The sequence below is a fragment of the Xyrauchen texanus genome, chromosome 24 (assembly GCF_025860055.1).
Source record: "Xyrauchen texanus isolate HMW12.3.18 chromosome 24, RBS_HiC_50CHRs, whole genome shotgun sequence".
Lineage (NCBI taxonomy): Eukaryota > Metazoa > Chordata > Actinopteri > Cypriniformes > Catostomidae > Xyrauchen > Xyrauchen texanus.
This window is the reverse complement of record NC_068299.1, coordinates 524,452-539,249: the sequence shown is the minus strand read 5'-3', so window position 1 is coordinate 539,249 and position 14,798 is coordinate 524,452. Positions and strand designations below refer to the sequence as shown.

Here is a 14,798-nt window from a genome sequence, read left to right as displayed (position 1 = left end):
GAGAGAGAGAGAGAGAATGAGTGTGTGTGTGAGGGAGAGAGAGAGAGAGAGAATGAGTGTGTGTGTGTGTGTGAGAGAGTATGAGTGTGTGTGTGTGAGAGAGAGAGTATGAGTGTGTGTGTGTGAGAGAGAGAGTATGAGTGTGTGTGTGTGTGTGAGAGAGTATGAGTGTGTGTGTGTGTGTGTGTGTGTGTGTGTGTGTGTGTGTGTGTGAGAGAGAGAGTATGAGTGAGTGTGTGTGTGAGAGAGAGAGTATGAGTGTGTGTGAGAGAGATAGAGAGTATGAGTGTGTGTGTGTGAGAGAGAGTATGAGTGTGTGTGTGTGTGTGAGAGAGATAGAGAGTATGAGTGTGTGTGTGTGTGTGTGTGAGAGAGAGTATGAGTGTGTGTGTGTGTGTGTGTGAGAGAGAGAGAGAGTGAGTATGAGTGTGTGTGTGAGAGTGTATGAGTGTGTATGTGTAGTGTGTGTGTGAGAGTGAGTGTCAAAACTCTGAAAAACAAAAACAGTGTGATGCGGCGCAACGGTCAAAGACATCCATCATTGCATGTTTAGATGGAAAAACAGTTTAATAAATAGAGTAGAAGCATGCAAATAACTAGCTAACAGCCCCCAACAGCAACCTACGGTTTCTCAGGTCGCGCCAGGCTTGGGTCAGGTTGAACCCCTCAACGTCAAACGGTCATCCCTAATTTTGACCCAGCAACTTGGGTTGGTTGTGAGGGGGTGCATATGTTTTCTACCGTCATTGACGCAGTCACTAACCCAGCAGAATTGGGTTAAAAACAACCCGCCACTGTGAAAATATCCCAACAGACTCAAGCCAGCGTTCCGGTGTACCTCTGATGACATTCATGTGAATCAAAGAGTTTCCATGAGAGCCTAGAGGTGACTCCTGATCTCTGATCTTGTCTGATGAGGATTTGGCCTGTCCTGTGCGGCTCACTACTGCACCACTTTCCCCCCTGGAGCCTCCAGCCCTTCCAATGGAGTCTGGGATCATTATTCCCAGGTAAGCTTTAAGTCCTCCTCTATCCCTTTAGAGAGTCTGATTATACCACCTGGTATGACACACGAATAGAGCTGTAGGTGGAGTCTTGAAGGAGTGCAAAGGTTGTGAGAGATGCTAGCATGTGATTATGGGTAATCCCTCTTTAAATAATCCTGAGCAATGAGCCAACGGTGTTTAGGACGACTGGACAAGAGGACAGGACACGGACTCCTGTTCGGGCTCAACTCAGACAAATACAAGAGCAGGGACGTCTTCATCGGAGAGTATCTGGAGGACCGCTTTTGTAAAACACAGGATGAATTTTGCGGCTCAGTTTTTTTATGCTAACTTTGCAAACGACGGCTCAGCGCAGCCACAAGAGACGAGGAGGAGCTTCAATGACAGCGAGGAATATGATCCCTTCTGGCAGAGGTGGGAAACGGCAGTCTCAATCTTCCTCTTCTCCACAGGTTCCCCTCAAGTCTGATAGATGTGGATAGTGGAAGAGTTTGGACAACGGAGCGAATCTCTGGCTTCCGCTAGTGAACGTGTAGCAACTCCTTTGTTTTTCCCCTCCCATCCTGTGGGTCTTCCATCCCGTGAGTCAACCCATTCCTGTTCCTGCTCCTGCTCCTGCGAAACCCTTGAGACACCCAAAACCAGCAACTTCTAAAGAGCCAGCATTCTGTCAAAGACATCAAGGTCTATCGTCCCCTACATCAACAGAATACATCCAAGAACCTTGTACGATCTCTAAGAACTCCTGGTGGAGCTTCAAAGAGGGTGTATCCTCCTCAACTCCCAAACATTCCCATTTGTTCTCTTGTAGATCTCTCACACCAGATCTCTCTTCATCTGCAGCGTCCCAATTCTCTCCCTTAATCCCTACAGCTCACAGACAAACTGTGATTATGACACGTTCCCGCAGCTATTCCAAGAGTGTCCCTCTTCCTCACCTTCATTCTCCTCTTCCTGCCACGTTAAAGTGAAGCAGAAACAGAAAACCGTATTGGAAGAAATCATCCTTCCTTTGGGGGTATTCTGAGGGGAACCTTGGCAGGGCTTAGTTCTCTAAAGATGGACTAGAGAGATTGTGGTTGCAGTGAGAATGGGGTAAGAGGTCAGACTTGTAGGATCAATTAGAGCTGAGATATTAATAGATCTTAGAGCTACAGGAGAAGGCCAGAAAGGGATCACAATGAAAACTGGCACCGCACTCGCTATACTTCACCTGCTGATGTCATCACCAACACAGTCCTCTCTTATTTTATGGGAATGCATTAGTACTCGTACAGTAGATGAAGATGTTCCAGCATTTTCTGAATAGCATAGTCTTAAGAATTAGAAATGTTTGCATGAAAAATATCCTTTCCATTGGTTAAACGCAGACACATGATTGCTAGGACAATGCATTGCATGTAATGCATTCTTGCATTAAGCTGCGTTCACACTGCCAGTGACATCGCGCGCGACAGCGACTCCATCCCATTCATTTTCAATGAGAGCACAGCGACTTCCAGCGACACGAGCTATCGCGACCATTGGCGACTAGATGTGGGCGTGTCCAGCGACGCGACAAAGTTGAGACAAGTTCAACTTTATTCAAATGAAGAGCGACTAACGGAAGCGACAGCCAATAGGAGAGAAGACGGGAGCGCTCACGTGATCCTTCTCTCTCTCTCTCTCTCTCTCAGCTCCTGCAGTAACGGAAAGATGGATGAAAGGCTAATTCTTGCTGTTAGCAATGTTCCAGTGCTCTATGATATGGATATGGTATATCCAGCCGCAGCTCTTGCACCAGCCGGTGGTACTCGCCATGCTGACTCCGAGATTGAATGGTTTTGTGGACCCAGACAGACCGGCGTTTGTGTTTTCGCCGCAAATAAACCACCGCTATGGCAAACAGCACGCCTTGTTTCTCGCTCATCTTTGATATAAAGCATTTTATCTACTGATTCCATTTATATTTAGTCTTTTCCCTCCAAAATGTTTGTTTTTAGCGCCAAGAAAAGCGATTTGCTGTCAACAGCAATGGAATGACATCCGTGAATGTCACTTATAAACGTTACTAGGCAACCAGTAGTGGGAACGCCCACTAGCGACTTCACCGCCAGCCACTGGCGACCTGCAGCGACAAAGTCACTGGCAGTGTGTACGCAGCTTTAGTGTAATGGGTGTAACGATTCACTAAATTAAGCCTGAATCAAGAAAACATACAGACCCTATTTAGGTGAAGTCCTACTGGTCTCTGAAGATCATAAGTGTAAACCTGTGAGGCATCATACAGTGTTTAGTTCTCGAAGTCACTAGTATAGAATTTCAAGAGTTCTGACTATAGTCCCTTTGCGTTCTTTCAACAGTTCGGAGCAACGGAGAGGCTTCACCAAACCAGACTGCTCCTTCCACAGCGGCCCGTGCCACAAAGACGGGCACACTTGTAATGGCCAAGTAGGCCGGCGCTCAACTCTCATCTGCCCAGAACGCCTCAAAGATTTTGGAGCTGAAGAATACCTCAATGGAGATGTGAAGGTCTTTGAGACCAAAGTTACGGAACCAGCTGAGGTCCAGTTAATGTCTACACCAAAACCTTCCGTTAAGAAAAGCAGTGAGAGCAAGTCCGCATCTAAACCTCCACCTGAGTATCTGCGCTTTGAGGACATCAGCGCTGCTGCCTTTAAACTCCAACAGTCAGGAGTTCAGAAAACACCCTGCACCGTATGTTCCTCACGCACTCACACAGCTCAAGAACAATCATAAAATCACATTCCCAGTCTGACATACCAAACTTCAGTCCAACGTAAACATTCACAATAACACTCAAACATCTACGCTAGGGTTCTGGGTATATCAGCGATTATTGACGCTGACTATCACACCTGGAGTCGTGAGTTTGAATCCAGGGGGTGCTGAGTGACTCCAGCTAGGTCTCCTTAGCAACCAAATTGGCCCGGTTGCTAGGGAGAGTAGAGTCACATGGGTTAACCTCCTCGTGGTCGCTATAATGTGGTTCTCGCTCTCAATGGGTCGTGTGGTGAGTGACTCCAGCCAGGTCTCCTTAGCAACTAAATTGGCCCGGTTGCTAGGGAGGGTAGAGTCACATGGGGTAACCTCCTCGTGGTGGTGATTAGTGGTTCTCGCTCTCAATGGGGTGTGTGGAGAGTTGTGTGTGGATCATGGAGAGTAGCATGAGCCTCCACATGCTGCGAGTCTCCTAAGCAACAAAATTGGCCCGGTTGCTAGGGAGGGTAGAATCACATGGGGTAACCTCCTCGTGGTGGTGATTAGTGGTTCTCTCAATGGGGCGTGTGGTGAGTTGTGTGTGGATCGTGGAGAGTAGCATGAGCCTCCACATGCTGTGAGTCTCCTAAGCAACCAAATTGGCCTGGTTGCTAGGGAGGGTAGAGTCACATGGGGTAACCTCCTCGTGGTGGTGATTAGTGGTTCTCTCAATGGGGTGTGTGGTGAGTTGTGTGTGGATCGTGGAGAGTAGCATGAGCCTCCACATGCTGTGAGTCTCCTTAGCAACCAAATTGTCCTGGTTGCTAGGGAGGGTAGAGTCACATGGGGTAACCTCCTCGTGGTGGTGATTAGTGGTTCTCTCAATGGGGCGTGTGGTGAGTTGTGTGTGGATCGTGGAGAGTAGCATGATCCTCCACATGCTGCGAGTCTCCTTAGCAACCAAATTGGCCCGGTTGCTAGGGAGGGTAGAGTCACATGGGGTAACTTCCTTGTGGTGGTGATTAGTGGTTCTCGCTCTCAATGGGGCGTGTGGTGAGTTGTGTGTGGATCGTGGAGAGTAGCATGAGCCTCCACATGCTGTCAGTCTCCTAAGCAACCAAATTGGCCCGGTTGCTAGGGAGGGTAGAGTCACATGGGGTAACCTCCTCGTGGTGGTGATTAGTGGTTCTCTCAATGGGGCGTGTGGTGAGTTGTGTGTGGATCGTGGAGAGTAGCATGAGCCTCCACATGCTGTGAGTCTCCGCGGTGTCATGCACAACGAGTCACATGATCAGATGCGCGGATTGACGGTCTCAGACGCGGAGGCAACTGAGACTCGTCCTCCGCCACCCGGATTGAGGCGAGTAACCGCGCCACCACGAGGACCAACTAAGTAGTGGGAATTGGGCGTTCCAGATTGGAATAATAATAATTCCCCCATAAAATAATTCAAAATTACTAAGAAAATAAGCCACTGTTGTATGAAATCATTACACATGAGTAAAAGGATACCTTTATAGAAATGGACTCAAGTAGTTAACATGATAGTAAGTAACTCATATTAAATGTACCCAAGTATCAAAAGTCCGATGTTATTAGTTTCAGGTTAAATGAGTTTGTTTATATATACACTTTACAATAAGTTTAAATTTGTTAACATTAGTGAACAATACTTTTGCAGAATTTACTAATAATACATTTTAAAGAATCAAAAGTTGTATTTATTAACATGGTGTGCGATGTTCCCCTTTTTGCGAACATATTTGCTAAACAAGTCGTTAAGTCCTCTGTAGCCCATTTGACTGATTCAAATGGATCAAATTGAAAAGATCACTATCACCGAGCTGAATGCAACTTACATTTGCAGCGCTGTTATTCACCGCGGCGTTCAGTCGAAGTTAAAGTAGAAGTTAAAGTCAACAGAAATATTTAAGAATTGTACTTAAGTACAGTAACAGTATTTGTACTTTTTTATTATTACCTCTAAGGCTCAGGGATACTTCATTTTTGTGCGTCCGGTCGACCGCGTTGCTTTTCAAAGTATACTCTTCTGACTGAAGTACTTTGGCCTTAAGTGTGGCTTCAACAGGCCTAAGGTGGTTCGCTGGTCTTAGCTGGTTTAAGGTGGTCTACCTGGTCTCCCAGCCTGTCCAAGCTTGTTTTCTGCTGGTTCAGCTCGTCAGCCAGCTGGTCTCTCATTGGCAATTGCCCAAAACCCCTCTAAAACCATCAAAACGAACAACCATTCAGTACACCCATAGCAACCACCCAGTACACCCATAGCAACCACCCAGAACAGCCTAGCAACCACCCCAAACCCCCTAAAAAAACATTTCAAATGCCCTAGCAACCACCCAGTACACCGACTGCAACCACCCAGAACACCCATAGCAACCACCCAGTACACCCATAGAAACCACCCAGAACAGCCTAGCAACCACCCAAAACCCCCTAAAAAAACATTTCAAATGCCCTAGCAACCACCCAGTACACCGAATGTAACCAACAAAAACACCCTAGCAACCACACAGAACACCCATAGCAGCAACCCAAAATGCCCTAACAACCACCCAGTACACCCATAGTAACCACCTAGAACCTCTACAGCAACGACCCAGAATGCCCTAGCGACCACACAAAACACCTTAACAACAACCAAGAACACCCATAGCAACCACTCAGAATAACCTACCAGCCACCAAAAACCCCCTAATAAAATTTCTCAAATGCCTTAGCAACCACCCAGTACACCGACTGCAACCACCCAGAACACCCATAGCAACCACCCAAAAGCTGTAACAACAATTCAGTACACCCATAGCAACCACCCAGAACCCCCTAAAAAAACATTTCAAATGCCCTAGCAACAACACAGTACACCGAATGTAACCAACAAAAACCCCCATAGGCCAGTTAAAGATGCTTTTTTATTTCCAGCATGCTAAAGCCAACCTCTGAACATACTGGATATAGTTACACCACATGGTGTGTCTGAGGGAACATTAAGTTTGGTTGTTATGCTGATTTACGGCATAGCGAATTTGGATCCATTTGTTGAAAGTTCGACCAGTTTGGTTTTATAACCTAAAAATGAGAAGCATTAGCTAGAATGACACACAACTGTCTTAAATAGACAAGTCTTTGGTCCAGTCTCTAAACATTTGCGTTCTGTCCTCAGTACTCTCGGCTGTCCAAACAGTACGGGATGGAAATCTATCTGAAAAAAGAGCATCTCCATTACACTGGTTCTGTGAAGGAGAGAGGTGTTCTCTATCTGCTGTCCTCGCTCAAACAGGTAATGATGTAATCAGATCCAGCATTATTACCAAATGTACAAACACATCAAAGCCCCAACAAGTATTCTGACACTGGTGTCACACTTAAAACGTCATTGCATGAGATCAAATATCAAAGCGAATGGCTTTTTGCCCAACACTGAATAAACAGTATATAAAATCGGAGATGTTTTGTTTCAGGAGCAGCAGAGGAAAGGTGTGATTGTGGCCACAGACTGTAACTTCTCAATGGCCGTGGCGTATCACGCAGTGGAGATGAGAATACCCGTGTTTGTCATCATGCCGGCGTACAGTTCTCCACCACGCCTTCGTATGTATAGAGACTACGGCGCCATGGTGATCTCATACGGCAGCACCGCCCGAGACTCTATGAACCACGCAAGGCACCTCGCCAAAGAGAATGGATACCTGTGTCTAGAGGAGTGAGTCATTTTAAAATATTACATTCTTCTGATCTTTCATCAGTACCGTTTGTTAAGTCAAGCATCACTACTATTTTTTACCTATAGTGAGCTGAACTAACCCCTAACACCAAGTATTAAACTTTCCCAAATCCATAGACTTACATTGAAGGAGGGACTCCAGTCCTGTCTAGAGTCTAGAGAATATCACAGATACATGGTGCAGGACTCTTTTCACATCTGCCAGTAAACAATCACCTAGCAATCAACCACAAGGCCCTAGCAACCACATACTAATGCCCTAGTGGCAATGAGTTTTGCGCATGCAAGCACCATTTTTTATCCATGTCACAAGAGCAGTGCATATTTTGATGTCATACACTGCAAAAAGTCATTTCTAACTGAGTATTCACCTATCAACCACCAATCAATTCCTTAGCAACCCCTCAAAACATCTTAGTAACTGCATATAAACACCCTGGTGGCAACCTAGAACACACTAACAACCAACTAGCAGTGACCTAGCAACCACTAAGCAATGCTGTGGCAACTCCTCAGAACACCTTAGTAATCACCTAGAAACGCCCTGCTAACCACCCAGAACACACTAGCAACAGACAAAAAGTGTTCTAGCAACTACTCAGAACAACCTAACAACCACCCTGAACCCCCATAAGAACCACCAAGGACTCTCTAGCAACCACCTAGGACAACCTAGCAACCACCCAGAACAACCTATTAACACCCAGATCCCCCTAGCAACCACCTAGAACCCCATATCAACAACCCATTGCAACCTAACAACCACTTAAACACCCATAGCAACCACCTAGAACACCAACAGCAAGCACCAAAAAAACCTAACAACCATCTCAAACATCCTAGCAGTCACTTAGTACACCCAGAGAAATCATCCAGTAAACCCATAGCAACCACCCAGAACAACCTAGCAACCACCAAAACCCCCTAAAAAACATTTCAAATGCCCTAGCAACCACCCAGTACACCGAATGTAACCAACAAAAACACCCTAGCAACCACACAGAACACCCATAGCAGCAACCCAAAATGCCCTAACAACCACCCAGTACACCCATAGTAACCACCTAGAACCTCTATAGCAACAACCCAGAATGCCCTAGCGACCACCCAAAAACACCTTAACAACAACCAAGAACACCTACCAGCCACCGAAAACCCCCTAATAAAACATCCCAACCCAGTACACCAACTGCAACCACCCAGAACACCCATAGCAACCACCCAAAATGCTGTAACAACCATTCAGTACACCCATAGCAACCATTCAGTACACCCATAGCAACCATCCAGTACACCCATAGCAACCACCCAGTACACCCATAGCAACCACCCTGAACCCTGTATCATAATAGCAGGAAGGTTTGCACGGTCAAGCAGCACTGACATAATGTGAGTCCTACAGTGACATCTACAGTTCAGTCTCATAACAATACAGAGAATGCAAATGTTTTACTAAAATAATAATAATAATAATATAATTAGTTTAATAATATGATTTTTTGCCTTTTTTAAGGTTTGTCCAGGTACAAATGTCACATGTTTAAAGACGCCAAACTCGTCTGATATAAGATGAGGTGCAAACCTAAAACAAACCAACATGACAACCTTATTTAAAATGTTTTTTAACCTGTTTTTAACCTGAAGAACACTCTTCAATCTTGAGCAGTGAACTGGGAATCACGATAATTAAATCAGAGTTATCATTATGTGTCTATAAGGCCAGAATCAGATCGACGGGTATCATTTATCTGCCTCTCTCTCTCTCTCTCTCTCTCTCTCTGTCTGTCTATGTCTCTCTCTCTCTCCCCCCTCTTCAGAGATGACAGTGCGGTGTATCTGGCAGGTCTGGGTACAGTGGGCATGGAGATCTACGAACAGGTGCCCAAACTGGATGCAGTCATCGTGCCTGCGGGCGGACACTGCGGTCTACTGGCAGGAACTGCAGCTGCCATCAAACACCTGAACCCTCGAATCTCTGTCATAGTGAGTCTAACGCATCGTTTGAGCAGCAGCTTCATGCTCCAGATGATTAAACCTCAAATAAACTCATGCATTTAACAGCACCATCATTCTGTCACCAAACCTGCCATAAGACCAGCACACCAAACCGCATTAACTAAGTGCATGATTATGAGCAGCAGCAGAAGCACAATAAACAATCGTGTTTAATGCATGATTGTGTCTGCGTGACAGAGTAGTTTCACTCATGCCAACAATCGTTCTGTTTCTAACAGGGCGTCGAACCGGAGGAATTTCCCCTTTTACTGCAGTCACTCAAAACAGACGCTCCCATTAAGGATCTGTACTGTAACCCCAGTAAGAAACTCTACAGAGGTACAGTACGAGTGAATGCACTGGACACAGAGCTGGTTTATACTGGTTATTGCCGGTCCAGCATGGCGTTTCAATGACAGCATTTTAGTGCCCAACCGGCGCTTATGAGCAGATCTGACATGACCTTTCGTTTGCTTCTTCGCACAGATTTAGTGGATCACTCTTTGGGCACACATACCTTTCAGCTGGCCAAGAAAATGGTGGACAAAGTCATTTCCGTCAGGTATTTTCACACTCAATCCATAGATGCACTGATCAACAGATGTCCGGCATCGACTGTAAAACTTCAGGGGTTTTCTTGTAGACGTCAACACTGCAAAAACAACAAAAAAACATTTCCTACTTAGTATTTTTGTCTTGTTTTCCAGGGAAAAAACATGCAAACATCCTAAAACAAAATACATGTACTTGACAAAAAACTATTTGCCAATGGGGATTTGTTTTGGCTTCTTTAAAGCTCAACGTTTACAAAATTTTGTCAGATTTCTCTGAAAACAACATGTTATATCTTGTCAAGTAAATATATAATATTTAGATATTTTTTACTGGACAACGAGACCATTTTGCAGAGAAGGACCCCCAAATGTGAGAATCCCCTTTAGCCAATTTCGCTAATTAAATAAATTGTCATGAGAGAAATGTTGATATGTAAATATTCCATATTCTAAAGGTATTGATGAAGAATAGTTCAATCTAATTTAAAGGGATAATTCTCTCATTATTTACTCCCCCTCTTGATATCCCAGGTGCGTATGACTTTCTATCTTCAGCAGAACACATTAGAAGATAAATAGATAAATATCTCAGCTCAGAAGGTCCATAAATGCGAGTGAATGGTGATCAGACCTTTTGAAACTCCAAAAATCACACATGCATCAGTTCTCACGTGTCTCACGGGCTAACACGATTACGTCACATGCGCATACCACTGTAGACTAAAAGCATGATTTAAAGTAAAAAATTTACTTAGATTGTGGGTCTGGGTATCTCAGCGAGTATTGACGCTGACTATCACACCTGGAGTCGTGAGTTTGAATCCAGGGTGTGCCGAGTGACTCCAGTCAGGTCTCCTTAGCAACCAAATTGGCCCAGTTGCTAGGGAGGGTAGAGTCACATGGGGTAACCAAATTGGCCCAGTTGCTATGATGTGGTTCGAGTCACATGGGGTAACCAAATTGGCGCGGTTGCTAGGGAGGGTAGAGTCACATGGGGTAACCAAATTGGCCCGGTTGCTAGGGAGGGTAGAGTCACATGATAAGATGCGCGGATTGACGGTCTCAGGTGTGGAGGCAACTGAGATTCGTCCTCCGTCTCCCGGATTGAGGCGAGTCACTACGCCACCACGAGGACTTACAGCACATTGGGAATTGGGTGTTAATATTGATCTTTTTCGCACCAAAAGGGATCATGCTGTTTTAGGAGATATTAATTTAACCGCTGGAGTTGTATGGATGATGTTAATGCTGAGTTTCAAATGTCTGATCACCATTCACTTTCCATTCAAGGACCTTCTGAGATGAGATATTTTACTATATTTCTTCTAATGTGTTCTGCTGAAGAGAGAAAGTCATACACACCTGAGATATCAAGAGGGGGAGTAAATAATGAGAGAATTTTCATTTTTGGGTGAACTGTCCCTTTAAAGTGAACAATTTTACCCAAATTTCAGCTTATGAAAATGCTAATCTCGAACTCATTTGAAATACATTTTGAGCTGATTTGACAGTTTTTTGCTTTGCGTTATCTGGCTTCATAGAGTGTTTCAAATCAGTCGCTTTGGCGCTACAGTACATATGTGCCCATGCACCAGTTGTTTGGTCTGTGCCAACACATCCCAGTCAATCTGGTCTGTTGTAAAATAATGCAAAGGTTAATGATGTTTACCTCTACAGGGAGGCAGATGCTCTGGTGGCCATGTTGCGGTTTCAGGAGTACGAGCGCTCGACTGTCGATATGGAAGGAGCCATGGGTTTGGCGGCCATCTTGGCAGGACAACTGCCACAGCTTAAAGGCAAAAGGTGGTTGACCCCCACGTTTCCTTTATTAAGACCCAAACCGGGTCATTTTCTATCCGGAAAGTATTGAGACTCTTTAGCTGATAAGCTTGTTAGCGGAGGATTGTACATTGTTCAGTCTGGATAGATGACCTTTAATGTGTCTCAGCACAGTTAAAGCTGAATGTGTAAGTAAGCCATTTTTAAGTACATATTCTTGAAAACTGTAAACACTGTGTCTCTTTGATGCTTTAAAGATTCCTCTGTTTGTTTTGAGAGACCTGTCTCAAGAGAGACAATAACATTGACTCGACCAATGGCGTGAGTTGGGGGCGGGACTACTGTTTGTTTGATCAATGCCAGATACGGGACGTTTGAAAACAAAGGGGGTTTTTTGTGTGCAATTCCATTTGGTGGCGTCAAAATCAGACACTTCAGCTGCTTTTGGAATGGAATTTTCCTTTATAAAATGGACAGATCTGTCTAAATTTGATTGGATGAGTGTCCAGAGCAGTTCTAAAATGTACACCTGTGCCAAGCTGCAGCATTGGCTAATGAACAAACGGTTCAAATTGTTCATTCAGATTATTATTATTAATAAATGTAACTGTTCATTGAACATTGGTGTCTTGAACTCAAATGCTGCGGTCACCATTTTATTAAAGCTATGAACCACTCAAAGTGGTAAAATCACTGGAACACAAAGACTCTCATAGTTTACTTCTTTAGTTTGCAATGGAAACTGTCACTTTTATTAGATGCCTTAAGGACAGTTCAGGTGGTAGAGCGGGTCGGCCACTAATCGCAGGGTTAGCGGTTCGATGCCCGGCCCACATGACTCCACATGCCGAAGTGTCCTTGGGCAACACACTGAACCCAAAGTTGCTCCAAATGCCAGACTAGCACCTTACATGCAGCTCTGACATCATTGGTGTGTGAATGGGTGAATGAGTCACAGTGTAAAGCCAACTGATTCCAAACGACTCCACACGACTGATTCCAAACGACTGATTCCAAAGGACTCCACGACTGATTCCAAACGACTCCACGCGACTGATTCCAAACGACTCCACGCGACTGACTCCACGCGACTGACTCCACGCGACTGACTCCACGCGACTGACTCCAAAGGACTCCACATGACTGATTCCAAACGACTGATTCCACGCGACTGATTCCACGCGACTGACTCCACGCGACTGACTCCACGCGACTGACTCCACGCGACTGACTCCACGCGACTGACTCCACGCGACTGACTCCACGCGACTGACTCCAAAGGACTCCACATGACTGATTCCAAGCGACTGATTCCACGCGACTGACTCCACGCGACTGACTCCACGCGACTGACTCCACGCGACTGACTCCACGCGACTGACTCCAAAGGACTCCACACGACTGATTCCACACGACTGATTCCACACGACTGATTCCACACGACTGATTCCAAACGACTGATTCCAAACGACTGATTCCACACGACTGATTCCAAACGACTGATTCCAAACGACTGATTCCACACGACTGATTGAGAGATTCAGAGATCTCAAGATGTGTTGTAAGTATTAAACTATATTTAACTCGACACAGTGACTTAAACATGTATGTTTATGAAGCAACACACCCGAGACGCTACACAAGCATGTCTGACGCAGGTGTACATTGACGGTCCTTAAACAAGCCCTCATAATAAATCTTTGATTGATAAATTCACTTGTGTAATGGATTACTGTGAACTGTGTGTCAATGATTGACTTATGATCAATAATATAGTCGTAAATAATACATTGTATTCTAAAGCTCATTGTACTTAGAACGGCTACAGCACTTTTAAACGATGATGCGCAATATGTACATATATCTGTTAACATCTTAAATGGGTATGTAATCATTTGTGGCGTGTGTTTGTGTTGTGCACTAGGGTGGCAGTGGTGGTGAGCAGTGCTAATATGGAGCTGGACCTGGTTCTGCAGTGTGTGGAACGCGCTCTGGTTCTGGATGACCGGGTCAGTCATTTCACAGTGCAGTTGGGGGACTGGCCCGGAGACATGGCCAAACTCCTGGACACACTCGCCCGAGAAGACGTCAGGTGAGAGATGACACCGTGCAACACGCATCTGAGAACTTAACCACAATAGAAACCTTCAGTACACACTTGATTGGGTTTTTGGAAATACAACTCATCAGCATCATTTAATGGAGTTAATTAACAGAGGTTCTGGAGCAGCATGTTCGTTCGTTTTAAGCTACCAGTGACAACTCTCCTGACATCAGAGTCTTTCCGGCATTCAGCCCCGCCCATTTCCCACAACAGACCCAGGCAGACGGATCATAGGATGCAACTTCCCTGCAAAGCATTCAGCTCCACCAGAACGTCTCTTCCATCCAATCAGTCTCGGTTTCAGGAGTACGAGCGCTCGACTGTCAATATGGATGGAGACATGGGTTTGGCGGCCATCTTGGCAGGACAACTGCCACAACTTAAAGGCAAAAGGTAGTTGACCCCCACGTTTCCTTCGTTCGCAGAGGCAGCTGGCACCATTCCGGCTACGTGCCATTAGAATGACATTTTTGATGTAATGCAACAAACTCCCACTGCAAAACTGCGGTGTCCTTCGGACCAGGCGACAAACTCCCACCATACCACAAAGCAGCGCAAATGTGTTTTGTCCAGACGCCGCAACTGCAGACGCTTTCAGGCCATGCAACTAAACCTCCCACAACACCACACTCATGTTTCCTCTTATTAAAACTCTAGGGGCATAGCTCATAAATATATACCCATTGCGAACCGCAATTCGGCAAGGTTCTTTACTCTGCGCCACCCGCCATTGGAATGCAGTGTGGGCTCTTGCGTTCGGACGCTATGCATGCTTTCCCATAGAATTGCAGTATGAGCTCTCCTGTTCGAGTGCAGTGGTGGTGCAGTAATCTTAAGAGCCTTTTAGCTTTCCCGTTAACCATGGCACTAGCATTTCCTTTGCTCATGGTCGAAAAGAGCCTGACACACAATAAGGTGTG

At 45.4% G+C, this 14,798-nt stretch overlaps 1 protein-coding gene across 1 annotated transcript in view; it reads left to right on the top strand.

Moving 5' to 3' along the window:
• The first annotated feature begins 1,201 nt into the window (after window positions 1–1,201).
• Window positions 1,202–14,798, top strand: part of LOC127617484 (L-threonine ammonia-lyase-like) — a 15,467-nt gene continuing 1,870 nt past the window's right edge. Inside the window, 9 exon segments of the mRNA XM_052089460.1 lie at window positions 1,202–1,421; window positions 3,350–3,704; window positions 6,886–7,002; window positions 7,184–7,425; window positions 9,264–9,429; window positions 9,681–9,780; window positions 9,928–10,003; window positions 11,673–11,798; window positions 13,699–13,866. Coding sequence (XP_051945420.1) covers window positions 1,306–1,421; window positions 3,350–3,704; window positions 6,886–7,002; window positions 7,184–7,425; window positions 9,264–9,429; window positions 9,681–9,780; window positions 9,928–10,003; window positions 11,673–11,798; window positions 13,699–13,866 — 1,466 coding nt within the window. The 5' untranslated portion in view covers window positions 1,202–1,305.